This window comes from Elephantulus edwardii, unplaced genomic scaffold (assembly GCF_000299155.1).
Source record: "Elephantulus edwardii isolate Elephantulus edwardi_28Jun2011 unplaced genomic scaffold, EleEdw1.0 scaffold00013, whole genome shotgun sequence".
NCBI classification, from domain to species: domain Eukaryota; kingdom Metazoa; phylum Chordata; class Mammalia; order Macroscelidea; family Macroscelididae; genus Elephantulus; species Elephantulus edwardii.
The window spans coordinates 4,238,998-4,254,638 of NW_006399763.1; the positions used below are offsets into that span (position 1 = coordinate 4,238,998).

At 36.9% G+C, this 15,641-nt stretch overlaps 1 protein-coding gene across 1 annotated transcript in view; it reads left to right on the forward strand.

Moving 5' to 3' along the window:
• Positions 1–15,641, forward strand: part of PDSS2 (prenyl (decaprenyl) diphosphate synthase, subunit 2) — a 489,995-nt gene that overhangs the window by 165,952 nt on the left and 308,402 nt on the right. Inside the window, exon 2 of the mRNA XM_006881173.1 lies at positions 14,896–15,030. Within this exon, the coding sequence (XP_006881235.1) occupies positions 14,896–15,030 (135 nt within the window). The remainder of the gene's footprint in view (positions 1–14,895; positions 15,031–15,641) is intronic.

Below are 15,641 nucleotides of genomic sequence, written 5' to 3' on the forward strand. Positions count from 1 at the left end.
CTTGCAACATGCCCAAAGTATGTCAGACGAAGCTTCAGAATCCTTGACTCCAGGGAACATTCTGGCTTCACCCTCTCCAGGACAAATCTGTTTGTCCTCTTAGCAGTCCATGGTATATTCAGCATTCTTCTCCAGCACCACAACTCAAAGGCATCAATTCTCTTTCTATCATCCTTATTCACTATCCAACTCTCTGATGCATAGGACATAATTGCAAAGACTATAGCCTGGATCAGGCGCACTTTAGTCTCCAGCCTGATGTCGCTGCTCTTCAGCACTCTTTTTTTTTTTTTTTTTGTTCTTCAGCACTCTTGAGAGGTCCCTCACAGCTGACTTTCCCAGTGTAATTTGACTCTTGATTTCCTGGCTGCTGTTACCAAGAGTGTTGACTGTAGAACCAAGTAAACAAAAACTGTTAACTCTGTCCAATCTCTTCACCATCCATACTGAATATTATCCAAATTTACACATCAATCACAAATGCCAAAGATGAATAAAATGGGTACTCTGAACTTTATAAAACATGTAATTAACATGAATTGATACATACTTGTGATTGGAATGCGAAAGTTGAAAAATAAAGAAAGATCAATACCTGGAGAAAAATGGACTCGGTGATAGAAATGATGCTGCAGATTTAGTGATAATATTTTGAAAGATAAACACCTTAACTATTGCAGATACTCTTATCTCAGCAACATAATAGAATCTATACTTGTGTACTTCTCTAGATGAAATATTCAGGAAACAAATTATATCTATGAAAAGAGATGGTAGTAATTCTCAATACCACAGGTCAGAACAAGGCCAGAGACTGACTGTAAAATTCAGTTGCTCTTACACAACTTAAAGATGAGGAAAATAAAACAAGTCCATAAGAGCCAAAGTGCAACCTTGAATATTTAACACCAGAATTTAGAAATCATTTTAAGAACATATTTGAAGGGAGCTCTGCTGGCCTAGTGGCAAGAAACTGCACTGCAATTCCAAAGATGCATGGTTTGAATCCACCAGGTGCTCTGCTGGAGAAGGAGGGGCAATCTCCTTCTGTGCCAGTTGGATCTGATTCTATGATACACAACAAGGGAGGTTGGGGAAGAATACATTTGATGCATTAAATGTTAAATGGCCATCATACATGAAAAAAAGAATCACTAGAAATACAAGAAAGAAAAAATAAAAATTTATTTCAGAAGAGACTCTGAAACTTGCTCTTGAACATGTTATTGTTGTTATGTGCCTTTAAGTCAGAACTGACTCTTAGTTGCCTTGTAGCGTGCTTTCAGAGGCTTTAAATCACGTGGGAAGAGAATGCCTATTTTTCTGTCTTGGAACAGCTGGTGGATTTGAACTGAATAGTTTTGGGTTGACAGCAAAACTCCTTACCAGTTTGCCACCCAAGCTCTCTGCCCTTCAACACAGAGTAGCTAAAGTGAATGAAAGCAATGATAAAAGAAAAGGGTTGAACTTAAAACTCAAGAAAAGTTTTAAGAAGGTGCTCAAGAGGCAAATGTGCAAAGACTTAGAAAATCAAAAGAAGGAAAATATACTCAGCATTTTTCAACCTGGAATTGAAAATTTTATCCTCAAATTCAAATACTGAAGACTCTATGGGAAAAATCCTGAAAGTTGCAGGAAGCCTCAGTAAGAAGATGGGAAAAATACATCAAATCACTGTATAAAAAAAAATTAGTTGTGGTTCAACTACTTTAGAAGGTGGCGTTTGATCAGGAATGGTATTAAAAAGAAGAAAGAAGTCTGAGGTTCAGTAAAGACATAGGTGAAAAACAAGTGTCCACAAACTGACAAAATACAAATTTAGATGTTTGAACAAGTGAATGTAGTACTAAAAAGGCCAAGAAATTTTGAAGACTATTACTGGGCCAACTAACTGAAAGAAATCCATAGTTGTACCCACTCAAAAGAAAGATGATCAAACAAATGTGGAAATTATAGAGCAATATCATTAATATCACAAGTATTGTTGAAGATCATTCAGAATGATTCCAGTAGTACATAGACAGGGAACCACCAGAAATTCAAGCTGGCTTAATGAATATATAAAGAAGAATGTGATGTTAAGATTGGAGGGAGACTCGTTAATGTATGCAAATAACACAGCCTAGCTTGCTGAAAATGAAGAAGACTTGAAGTACTGGTAATCCAACCTTCACTACAGATTATACCTCAATATAAAGAAAACAAAAATCTTCAAAGCTAAATTGAAGCTGTACAAAGTTTTATTTTATGTAGAGCCACAATCACCGCTGTTGGAAGCAGCAGTCGGGAAATAAAACATTGGGCAGAGCTGCTACAAAACTCTTCATTAACATGCTAAAAGGCAAAGTATGCTTGACCTGAGTGTTGGTATTTTCATGCTGCCAACCCAATGACAGGCAGTTCGAATCTCCCAGCTGCTCCATGGGAGAAGGATCGGCAGTCTTCCCAGTGTGATTTACAGCTACTGAAAAACCTGCTGGAGGAGGGTCAACTAGGAATCAGTTTCAGCTTGACACTAAACGAGTATGACATATGCACTTGAATGCTGGAAGACTGAAGAATTATTGATGATGATGTTGTTGTTGTTATGTCCATCGAGTCACTTGTGACTCATAGCGCCCCTATGTACAACAGTCCTAAACTCTATTTTGTCCTGTGCCAATCACACTGTCTCTGACACACCCAACCCGATGAACCCAGTCCCTGAATCAGCCCACCTCATAGAGGACCTTCCTCTCCTGTGCTGTTCCCTCCACCCTACCAAACATGATGTCCCTCTCCAAGGACCTGTCCCTTCTTACAACATGACCAAAGTATGTCAGACAAAGCCTCAGAATCCTTGCCTCCAAGGAGCAGCCCGGTTTAACCCTTTCCAAGATGAATCTGTTTGTTTTCTTGGCAGTCCATGGTACCCTCAATACTCTTCTCCAGCACCACAGCTCAAAGGCATTAATTCTCCTTCTATCCTCCATAGTCATTGTCCAACTCTCTGATGCATAACAAGTGATTGCAAAGACGATGGCCTGTATCAGATGCACCTTAGTCTCCAGAGATACACTGTTGCTCTTCAGTACTTTAGAGAGGTCACTAACAGACTTATTGATGCATTTGAATTATGGAGTTGGCAAAGAATGTCTAATGTACCATGGACTGTTAGAAGAACAAACAAATCTATCTTGGAAAAAATATACAATATTCTCAGAAGGATGTCAGTACTTCATCTCATGTACTGTGGACTTGTTCACGAGGGACCAGTCCTTGGAGGCAGACATCATACTTGGTAAAATGAACAGTGAGTGGAAAAGAGGAACACCTTTGGCAAGGTGACTGACACAGTGACTGCAACACTGAACTCAGGCATACAGTGATGATGAGGATGGGGCAGGGCCCGGCGGGGTTGCATTCTGTTAAATACAAGGACGTGAGAAGTCAGAACCAACTTTGCAACTCCTGATAACATCACGAGATTGTTTCCTGCTCTCTTTATTGAAGCCATTTAATCTTTGATCTTACAGTTTTAAGAACTTATATTATGGTAAATAAATTATATGTGACAAAACATTTGTTATTTTAACGGTTTTAAAATGTATGGTTTGTGTGTATACTGATTTAAGTATATACTAATTGCATTCACCATGTTGCAAAGCAGCCTTTGTCATTGTTCATTTCCAAGTATTGGTGGTGGTTTTGTTTTTTTAATCAACTTAAATAGAAACTTAGTACTCCTTAAGGAGTAACTCCACATTTTCTCTTCTTCCGTAATCCCTGGTAACTTAAAGTTTTGTTTCTACATATTTGCCTATTCCGGATTTTTCAGTTGAGATCATAAAACATTTGGGTTTTTGTATCTTATTCCACCCAGCATGTTTTCAGAGTTCATTAATGTCATAGCACCTATCAGGACTTTGTTTCTATTTATCACTGGATACTATTCCTTTGTATGCATATGCCACATTTTGGTTTTCCATTCATCTACTGACAGTGTATCAGAGGCAATTAGTTTGTGTGTAAATAGTCCAAAGGCAGACCACTCTATCTTAAAGGCTTGTTATGAGTCTAGAATTGGTATTTTTAAAAACTTCCTTTCCAAGTAACAGTCCCTATTACTTTGGTGCTGTCTTTGCCCACACACCTCAAAGACAGCATTCAGTTTTACTGAAGTCTACACTGTGCTTGATATCTGCATGGTTCCCAAAGGGTATTATACACATACATAAACAGATGCATGATGGGTCTTGATATACAGCATTATCAATCTTTAGAATGGCCTTCCGGAAACATGTGACTGAGGAAGATGAAATCACCAGAACAGGTCTTGTCCACTTGTCCTGGGATCACCGTATACATAAATTAAATGACATACACCTTTGGTGAATTGTGTAATCTCATTTAGATTTTATAAACCTCTAGCTGCCAAATCCCCCTTTCTGTTTATCTTGTCTTTAACTCATCTGAAGACTTGCCAGCCAATTGTGAATTTTAGAAGCTTTAGTTTCTGATCCAACAATATAAGAATATACCATTTTGTGGTTACTTGGAACAGCCATTTCCCCTCTAGGACAAAGTCTGTGTGTGTGTGTGTCTCCAGTTTGCTTTTATTTAAGCAAATACCATGTTGTTGTTTTCTAACAATGGATGTTATTTCTACCATTAAGCTGCTGTGACTATTGTGGCCATGAACATTGATGCTCATGTTGCCTTTATTTTTGGACATTTACTATGTGTCACTCACTCAGCTGGATGCAGGGCGGCTGAACATAACCAAGCCTCAGTTCCTTCAAGGTTCTCACAGAACAGACCATTAAATAGCAAGGCCACACAGCATAAGCAAGCCTAGATCATTGCCTAAATCTTGACACTTCCTAGTAGTTGACTAGAGTGACTAGTATTTTCTGACTTTTCTCTGCTTTCTCCCTAATTTTCTTCATTTCCTCATTAGACAAATTTCCTCCCTAAGTTTCCTAGAGATATTAATATTTTGCGTGATTTTTCAGGAAAATTGGAGCATGTGCATGGTGACTACCACATGCCTAATATTATATTTTAGTGTGGTTGTCTGTGTCATTGTTGTTACCATTTTTACTATTTTGTATATTACTTGCCAAACTAGAGTTGTTGGGTTTTTGTTTTTTTTTTTTAAAAAAAAAACCCATGGAAAGGGCCACTGTGGTCCTAGTTTCCATACCCAGCACTGTTGTACTTGTCTGCCTCATCATATATGTGAGTGCACACTTCTTTAGGGGGAGCATATGGAGACTCCTTTCATGTATTTGTGGGCATACTACAAGGTCCCTGAATGGCACAAATGGTTTGCCCTCAGAAACTGGAGAAAGGTTGGTAATTCAGATCCACTCAGTAGTGCCACTGAAGAAGTCCAGGGATAGCCAAGAAAACATATGGAGCATAATTCTACTAAATAGCATGTAGGATTGCCATGGACTAGAATTGACTTAAGGGCAGAAGTTTTGGTTTGGGACCTTTTTTTAAAATTTTCTTCATTTTGAAGGAACTGTGTTTATCATCATCCTTAATTCTTAAGTATAAGTGTTTATCATCCTCCTCAGTTCTTAAGTATAGGTGTTCTTCAAGGTTCTTTTGCTCTTTCCTTTTGGTCTCTTCTCTCACCTCAAAAAGTCATCCGTCAGTCCCTGGTGCTTCAGCCATCACCTCTATGAGGAATCTGTATCTCCAACATTTCCAGCTCCCTGCTGGGCATCTCCATCTGGAAGTCCTTCTTGCATTCAAACTTAACATGGCCAAAACTGAGCTCATTAATTCTCCATTAGCTCTCCTTCCTCTTTCCAGTCCCTGCTAATGGCATCATGATCTCCTCCAGTCAGTCAGTCTTGACTCTCAAAGGCAGCCCTTATCTTTTCTACGCTAGCCGCCCCCTCCCAGTGTCTCTCTGATCCAGTAAGCTGGCCAGACAAGCTTGTTCCACCTCCGTGCTGCCCCCATCATTTAACTTTTCTCCTCCATCTCTGCTGCCACTACCCTAATTTAGGCTCTCATTATCTCCCACCTGGACTTTTGGAAGAGACACCTCCTAACTAATCTTCCCTCTTTCCACTGTACCCAACATGCAACTGCCAGTGGAACAGTATTATACTCAGAGCAATAGCTTCAAGCTTTAGCTTTAATTACATTACTCCCTGGCTAACAGCCATCATACCTCTTGATTGCTGCAGAATCAAGTCCAGAGTTAAACCAGACTTTGAAGGTGCTTTTAACTCATTAGATTGCTGTCTGCGTCTCTAGGCTTATTTACCTTGAGACACTACCTGGAGACAGGTGCTGAACCTGCTTATCACTACTAATGTGGTTTCTTTCTCCTAAAATGCCTTCTTTCTGTTCCTCATGGCCTCATTCACAGTCCTGCCTCTATTTCCTGCTCATAGAAATTCCAGTTTTTCCAGCTAAGTCTTAGTGCTGCCTCTACCATGAGGGGTCCTTCTAGCAATAAACAATTTCTTTTCTTCTGTGTTTTGTGATACTTCACTGCCTTTTATTTGCTCTTTGTTGTATTCTAGTTAATTTCTTTAAATACTTCTTACACTATATGGTAAAATGATAGAGAAATAATTTGAGATACTTAATAAAATTAGATTAATTGGGAGATATTCTTTAAATGTTATGGAGTAATATGATAATGAAGTCAGCCATCCACAGCATGTTATAAGAAGGGAACAGAGCTTGTTGACTCAAAGCTTTACCCACTTAATCCTTATTTCTCTTACTATTCAATTTTAGAGGCAGTAAAAGTTTTTATTCCCCAAAAAATTCCATTTCTAAAATTTTCATAATGATTAAAAGTAGTCATATATGTATATTGCTTAGTTTTTCAGGATCAAATAGCAACCAATATGCATTTAAATGAAAGTGAAATGTTTTAAAACTTCCACTCTTCTCTAATTTGTCCAACAATCTAACCCCACATTCCTCATAGACTGCTGCAAACCCCTCCTTACTGGGCTCCTCATCTACTTTGTTTCCTCTTCCCCCTTTCACCCAAATTATATTTTCCACATCAATTATAAAGAGGTTGGAGTTTTTAAGGAGTTGAGAGGGGCCAGTAAGGAGGCATTGAAAATACCTACTGTTAATGCAAATGAATGCTTAAAATATTTCAGTGTCTTCTTGTTGTTCTTTGGTTAAAAAGTGTAAACCTCTTCTTTACACCTTTTTAACCAGCATAAATCTGGTTCATGTCTGCCTCATCACATTTTTTATAATGCAGAAGATACTCTCCATTTTAGCTCTTCTGACTAGATAGCACAAAACAACAACTGTGTTATATTTGCTTGTTCTCATGTGCTGGGAACAATAAGTCTCATACACGCACACACACACACATACACAGTCCCAGTTTATCTCTGATGAACTTTATGGTTTTGGGTTTTACTCTCAGGTCTCTTGTTCCAGCCATTTAAAAAAGAATCTTCAGCAAGATTTTACTTACATGTGGTGTTAATAACACTATTATATAATTTCCACATTCTTTCGGATCACCATTTTTTGGAATGGGAACTAGTATCTCCTCCCGTCAATTGGTCGTGTAGCTATCTTCCAAATTTCTTGGCATAGACTGAGGAGCATGTTCAGGGCTGTATCTGTTTGCTGAAATACCTAAATTGGTATTCCATCAGTTCCTGGGGCCTTAAGTACATTGACAGAGAACTGCCATAAATTAAAGCAGCATTCAGAAGAGGTGATCGCACTAGGAATATAATTGCTGATTTTAGAGGGATCTTGGCTGACCCCAGAGAATACCAGAACAGTTTTTACTTGTGTATTTTATTCATTACACAGAGGGATTTGACTGTGTGGGTAGGACTTATCTTACGATTTAAGATTCAGAAGAATGGAAATCCCAAAGCACTCATGCAAAAACCTATGTGTAGATTAGTTGGCACAATATAACAAGGAAACATTGCAAGTAACTCTCTCATTGTTGTCAAATTAGAACCTACTCATGGCTCAATTGAGTTTTCAGAGCCTGTAAATAGCATGGGAGGAGACTGTCCCTTTTATCTCAAGCAGAGCAGCTGGTTGAGTCAACCTGCTTGTCTTTGAGTTGGCAGCACAACTTACCCACTAGGCCACCTGTTACTGTTTTTGTTAGTCCTTGAACATCGAGGTGACTACCTGCTCAAAGCGACCCTATGAACAACAAATCTGAACCTTGTCCCATCCTACATTAAAAATTGTAAAGTGATACAATGTAGGGAAAGGAAAAAAAAAGTCTTGTGCAACAAAAGAATAAAATGTTCTTTAAAAAAAAGTGATACAATGTAGAAGGTGGGAATAAGAAAAAAACCTCATGTGGCATACAGTCCAAGCTTCTCTCTAAGCTGCGTTGTTAGACACTGTCCAGCTTCCTGGACGTCCCTAGTAACAGAGACTTAGCATCAGCAGAGGTAGCTCTGTTTTTTTTTTTTTTAAATTTTCAGTGTTGAGACAGAATTGGCCTCTTCTGTGTTTTATCCTTTAATGCCAGCCTATAAGTAGATACTTAGTAAGTTTGCGGCTTGTTCCTATGAAGCCATTTCATAACAATGGACGACCATGCTCTTACCTTTACTTCTCCTGACTCTTCCAAAAGAACAGATGAATCTATCTTAGAAGAAGAGCAACCATGGTGTTCATTAGAGTCCAGGTTGCAGAAACTTTTATCACATATTTTGAACATGTTGTCAGAACAGAGAAATCCTTAGAAAAGAAATCATGGTGGGAAAAGTAGTAGATCAGAGAAAGAGAAGAAGATCCTCAATGGCATGGATTGGCACAGACAGTAACAACGGGTTTGAACTTGGTAGAGATGGTGAAGATGTTACACAGTAAGGTTGTTATAAGTCATAGTTGACTTGACAGCAACTGACAACAACATATTAACATAGAGTAATGACATACCACAACAAAGCATTGTTAAGACCCTTAACAAGAGAAATTGACACAGTAACTACAGTAATGGGCTCAGGTATGTCAGAAGTGATGAGGATGACACAGGATAGGACATGATTTCACATCTGTTGTTCATGGGGTTGCTAAGAGTCATACTCAACTTGATTGCACCTAACAACAACAACAACAACAACGTGTGAAATATGACCTAGACTATGTGAAATATATCTTTGTAAGTTTTTAACCTAAGGGATTTTGTTTACTTTTTTTCTTTCATGCTCAGGAGCAAAAATTCTTGTTGTTTGATTTTGAACTATAAGCATTTTCAATTTTTCAGGATTGCATTTTTTAAAGGGTGTTAATGAATTTAAAGAAAGGGTGTTTTGGAAATAATTACTTAATTTACTCAAACTGTTAATCTTTCCTCTGGTGTGTTAACTACTGTATTACGTGAAAATTGATGATAAAAATTCTGTTTTTCTGAATGTCTTTCTCAAATTTCATCAACTAGTCTCCTGCAGTTTCTTTTCCTGCCTTGAATTTTTGATGATTCTTTCTATAATGAGACAAGTAGTTTGGTGATATATGATGTTTAGGTTGGGGTGTAGAGGTTGGGGGGGGAAATGGCTTCATTTTTCTTATTTGGGGGAAATAGAAGAGGAAGCAGTATTTATAGGCTGGTAGAATAAGGAGAAAGAAGAAGAAGAATGTAATTATTAAAAAGAAAGAAGATAAATATTAAAAAGTAACAGAAAAAAAAAAGTAACAGAAAGAGAGATTCTAATTTTTATAGCTACTATTCACAGATCACCTACCGTATGGTTCCACAGTGTTACCTACTTTAGCCTTACTTTCTCTTATCTATGGATAATGTGACAAAACATGGAAAGCAGATGTTGACCTTCATTTTTAAAAATATTTTTATTGGTTTGCAATCATTCAGATACTTTGCATTTCATTCATGTACATTCTGTTTTATATAATCACTTGTATACATTGCATTTTATATAATTATTTAGTATTGATCTGTGTCTATTATCACCATCTTTTTAAGTCCCCGTCGAATCTTTCCTGTTCTTTGACCTCCTCCTCTCCCTTTCCTCCTCCTGCTGTCCCCTGCTATCTTAGTGATTTTCTGTCCTTCCCTTTTATCTGACCCTCCTTATCCCTTTTTCTTTTTAAACATGTACACATATCTTGGCCAGTAATGCAGTATTTGTCCTTATGTGACTGTGTTATTTCCCTCAGCATAATGCTGTCTAGACTCTCCCATGTTATATAGTATTTCAGGAAGTCAATGTTGTTCTGCATAGTACTACATTGTGTGGATGTACCATAATTTCTCAAACCATTCATTTGTTGATGGTCAATTGATCTGTGTCAATTTTATTGTTGTTTTTGCTGTTGCTATGAACATAGGTGCACATATCTCCATTTATATTTCAGTTCTTATTTCCTTGTGATATATTCCTTGTAGTGGAATAGCTGAATCATATGAGATCTCTGTGTTCTGATATTTGAGGAAATGCCAAACTGCCTTCTATGGTAGTTATATCATTTTACAATCCCACCAGCAGTGTTCCAATCTTCTTTCAACCAGGAGAGAATAAAATAGATGAATGGGATCTTCAAAGAGTCAAATCCCTATGCACATAAAAAAAATTTTCCAACAGGGTAAAAGGGAAAGCCACAGACTGGGGAAAAAAATTTGTTAATGACATGTCTTATAAGGAACTTATATCTAGAACTTATACAATACTCTAGCACCTCAACAAGATAAAGGTATTCAACCCAGTCGCAAAATGGGCACAAGATATGAACAGACAATTCAGATGGCGAACAAACACATAAAGAAATGTCCCTGACTCTAAGAGATGCAAATCAAACAACTATGAGATATCATCTCACCCCAGAAACAATAGCAATGTTCAACAGACCAGCAAACAACAAATGATGGCAAGGTTGTGGCAAAATTGGAACCCTTATTCATTGTTGGTGGGAGTGTCAAATGGAGTAGCCACTATGGAAGGCAGTCTGACACTTTCTCAAAAAGTAGCAAATAGAAATACCACTTGACCCAGCAATTGCACTACCAGGAATATACCCTAAAGAAACCAGAACTGCCACCCAAACAGATATATGCACACTTATATTTATTGCTACATTGTTCACAATAGCAGAGAGATAGAAGCAACCAAAGTGCCTATCAACAAATGAATGGATAGAGAAGATGTGGCATATTCACACAATGGAATACTATGCAGCACGGAAGAACAAGGAACTCAAAATATTGTACAGAATGGGTGACCAAGGAGGACATTATGTTGAGTGAAATATCTCAGTCACAAAAGGACAAATACTACATAATGCCACTGTTATAAAACAGGACTGACATAGGGGTTGGGTGGAAGCTAAGAAAAGAGGGGATAAATAATGAACACTGCATTTAAATAGATGAGGGAAAGAACTGTCTAAAAGAAATATATGATTAGGTATAGTTTGCATGACAACAGTCCAGAATAAGAGATGCATAAAAAAGTGGACTGGGGGTGAATGAGAGGGAGGGAAATGTGCAAAAATGAAAAAAAAAATTATTATTAATTTTAATGAAAATTTACAGACTTTGGATTTCCATTCCTTCATTATTGCACCTTTCTCCCTGCCCCCTCCTGCAGTACACTCTTCTCTTTGAAAAGTAAAAGAAAAATTCTTTCATTGTTTTATAATTTCCCCCCCCCCCAGGTCCACCCCACTATGCAGCCTTCATTCTGGACTCCTGTCATTACAGTGATACCTAATCACATACCCCTTTTAAAGAGTTTTCTCCCTCATCTGTTTCAATACAGTAAACATTATTTATCCCATCTTTCTCAGTCTCCCTCTAACCCTGATGTCTGTCTTGTTTTACAACAGTGACACTATGCAGTATTTGTCCTTTTATGACTGAGACACTTCTCTCAGCATAATGTCCTCCAGGGTCACCCATTTTGAATAATATTTCATGAGTTCCTTGTTTTTCAATGCAACTTAGTACTCCATTGTGTGAATATACCACAGCTTCTCTATCCATTCTTTTGTTGATGGGCGCTTAGGTTTTTCCCTTGCTATGGTGAACAAAGCCACGATAAACATGAGTATGCGTGTATCTGCTTGGGTGGCAGTTATGGTGTCTTTGGGGTATATTCCCAGTAGTGGAATTACTGGGTCAAATGGTATTTCTATTTGCAACTTTTTGAGAAAGCACCACACTGCCTTCCACAGTGGTTGCAATGTGAAAGAATTTTCGTAAAGGGAAAAGTGAACTGGGGGGAGTAGGGAGGAAATGTGCAACAGTGAATAACTAGAAATCTAAATTTTCTGTAAACTTTTGTTAAAATATCAATAAAAAATAACAAAATTTGAAAAATTATTTTTAAAAAAAGTTACAATCTTTCAACATCCACTTGAACATTTATTGTTTCCTGTGTTGTTAAACTTTGTTGCTGCTGCTAGGGCAAAATAGTTTCTCACTGTTTTTTCTTTTTTATAATTTTAATGAACATTTACAGAGAATTTGGATTTTCCTCATTGTTATTTTGATTTGCATCTCTCTGAGTGCTAGTGATTTTGAATGTGTCTTCATGTGTTTGATAGCTATCCAAATGTCCTTTTTGAAGATTCTTTCCCTATCTTTTTCCTGTTTTGATTGGTTTATCAGCCTTTTCTTGGGGAGGCACTATAGTATTCCATAAATTTTAGTTATGAGACCCTTGTCTAAGATGTCATTGCCAGTTGTTTTTCCCAGTCATGTCCCCTTCATTTTATCGAAGAGAGAGATGACAACTTCTGTGTCAAAGCTAAGTGAATGGCAGGATGTACTCACTCACTGCCTTTGGCTTGTATTGTTTTAAAATTCTTCTGTTCTAATTTCACTCAGGAAACAATTTTGTTCATGAGTTGAAGTAGATGAATCATATTGGTTAAGACTGTATGTAAACACTAAAATCAGTTGACCTTAGTTAAAATCCTGCCTTCATAATGCTCTACAGACAAGCAGCTGTGGTACATATAACAATTGCTTTATGTAAAACTGTGGTACTTTTGTCCTAATGTTATAAATTAATTTAATTAATATGTAGTAATATATAGGTGATTGTTAATGAATATGAAGTTAAAATATTGTCAAATGCTTAGAATAGTTCATAACTTAAGAAAATAATTTATAAATGTTGATATTATTATTTTTATTATTATTTGATTATGTGTGCATTGTGAAGAGTCCTTTATCTGAAAAGTTTAAGAAAAATGTTCTTAAGATTTTTGCTAGAACCACTTCATTACTATAAAGTCAAATTTATCCCAAAATTATTACCTCTTGGAGTTCCTATTGCATCATTGTTTTCTTCATCCCTTACCCTTATTCCCTTTTTCTCTCTCCTCCTCCACTTAAACTCTTCCCCCACTCTTTGTTACATACCACACAATTCTTCGTGGGTTTTTTCACCATTGGTGGCCTGTGGGTAAGAAGTTGTGGTATAAAAGGCAGGACGTTTGAATCCACCACTTGCTTTGGGGGGAGAAAGATGAGCAATCTTCTTACATCCAGGTTTACAGCCTCTGAATACCTGCTGGAGCATCAGCTATGAGTCAGTCTGACTTGATAATAATGGGATGATGATAATTTTTAATATTATTAGAACAGAAGAGAATAATGAAGATTCCCTTAAAGTAATGCACATGGGATCTAGTTAGTATAAGGTTTAATTTTGCATTTCAAAGTAACATGTATAGAACCATTTCTCAGTTACAGAGAACATAAAAGTAGAAAAAGAGCTATAGCTGTTACTGTGCAGAGAGACTCAAGATTTCTTTTTTTTTTACTAAGAAGTAACGAGGGACTCTTTAAAAATGTTTCTTGGAGACTTCAGAGACGAAGTTGTTATTTCCTCCCCTAAGTAATTAGCTCATTAATTTTTGCTTTGTTAGCTTAATTAAACTGTTTTTGTTTGTATTTATAATGCCATTTAGTTCTTACATAACAATGCTTAAAACTTTAAGAATTCCTGGAAAGTGTTCCTAGCCTGAATGATAGCAGAATTATAGAATTGTAATCTTCATAGGAAAAGAAATACCACATTTTAAATTAGTTGCCTTAAATTACAGTGCTTTGCATAAGTAGCAAGCTTTTTACAATGACATCTGTTTCTGTTTTGTGCATCAAATAAATTCCTAAGTCATCATTAATTTGGCTTAATTCTTCTAAGTTACCTCTCTATCTGTGAACATAGAAATACTTTTTAACAAACAGAAATACTTTTTCTCCTACCACCATCACCATCAAGTATCACTTCATCCAGCCCTTCAATGTATATTTCAATTGCTATTCATTATTTTAAACCATTTTATAACTATGAATTCTACTTGTTAAAGTTACACATTGAATAAGAAAAATTGATGCCTTTGAATAGTGGTGTTTGTGAAGAATATTGAATGTATGGCAGACTACCAAAAGAATAAACTAATCTGCCTTGAAAGAAGTGCAGCCAGGGTGCTCTTTAGAAGTAAAGATGGCGAGACATTTTCTCGCATACTTGAGGCATATTTCCAGGAAGAGCCAGTCCTGGAAAAGGACATCCTACTTGGAAGAGCAGAGGGTCACTGAAGGAGAGGAAAGCTCTCAATGAACTGGATTAATAGCAACAGTGAGCTTAAGCACAGCAGAGGTTGCAAGAAGAGTTCAGAATCAAGCCAGGTTTTATTGTGTCGTATATCAGGTAGCTATGAGTGGACATCACTGTAAAGCACCTAACAGTAACACCTTTAAAACCAACTATGGAATTATCTCTCATTGTTTTCTGAGCTCATTGTTTCCTCATATTAACTTTTCCTCCAATCTTATTTCTTTCAAAAAGCCCTCTTGTCCAGTTTTAGAAGTATGGACATCTTGCGGCAATTTCTAACTTGATCCGAATGACCCTTTGAGAATCTAGTCATCTTTTCTTTGTTTGTTGACAGGGGCCTTGTATATGACAGCCGGAATAACCTGCAGTTGAGGGGCTTGGTGGTGCTACTTATTTCTAAAGCGGCTGGGCCCAGCAGTGTGGATGAGTCATGTCAGAACTATGACATGGTCAGTGGGATCTATTCATGGTAAGAAAAAAATTCTACTTTGACATTGTGCTATAAATTGTTTTCATTTATCATTATTATCAGTAGAAATAACTGTGCAACTTTTTATCCCTCTCTGATTCAAAGAGAAATGAAAATATTTTGTTAAGACTTTTTATTGTTGCCTATAAGTCTGGAAACAATTTGTGGTCGTGCAGTGGTTTAAGTAGTTAAAGTGGCCAGTAGCTAACCAAAAAGTTAACAGTTAAAACCACCATCCAGAGGATTATATTGTGGCAGTCCACTTGCTGAGAGATACGCAGTCTTGGAAACACTGCATGGTTCATTCTTGGCCATCCTATAGGGTTGCTGTGAGTCTGAATTTCAGGCTCAGTGGCACTGAATGTTGGTTATTTTGGTTGCAAGTCAGCTTCATACATAAATAATATTTTATTATTTTTTGAAGGTTTGACATTTTAATATTTTTAGCAAATAGTGAGAACCCACAGACACACTCCATCTGGAAGAACTTAAAACAGTGTTAAGATTAAAGAATTATTATTTTATCTTTTAAGGAGATAAAATATTAATCATTTTAGCTCTTCAAAATAGTATCAAATAATTTTGTTTCTGTTTTAGATATTTAAAACTTT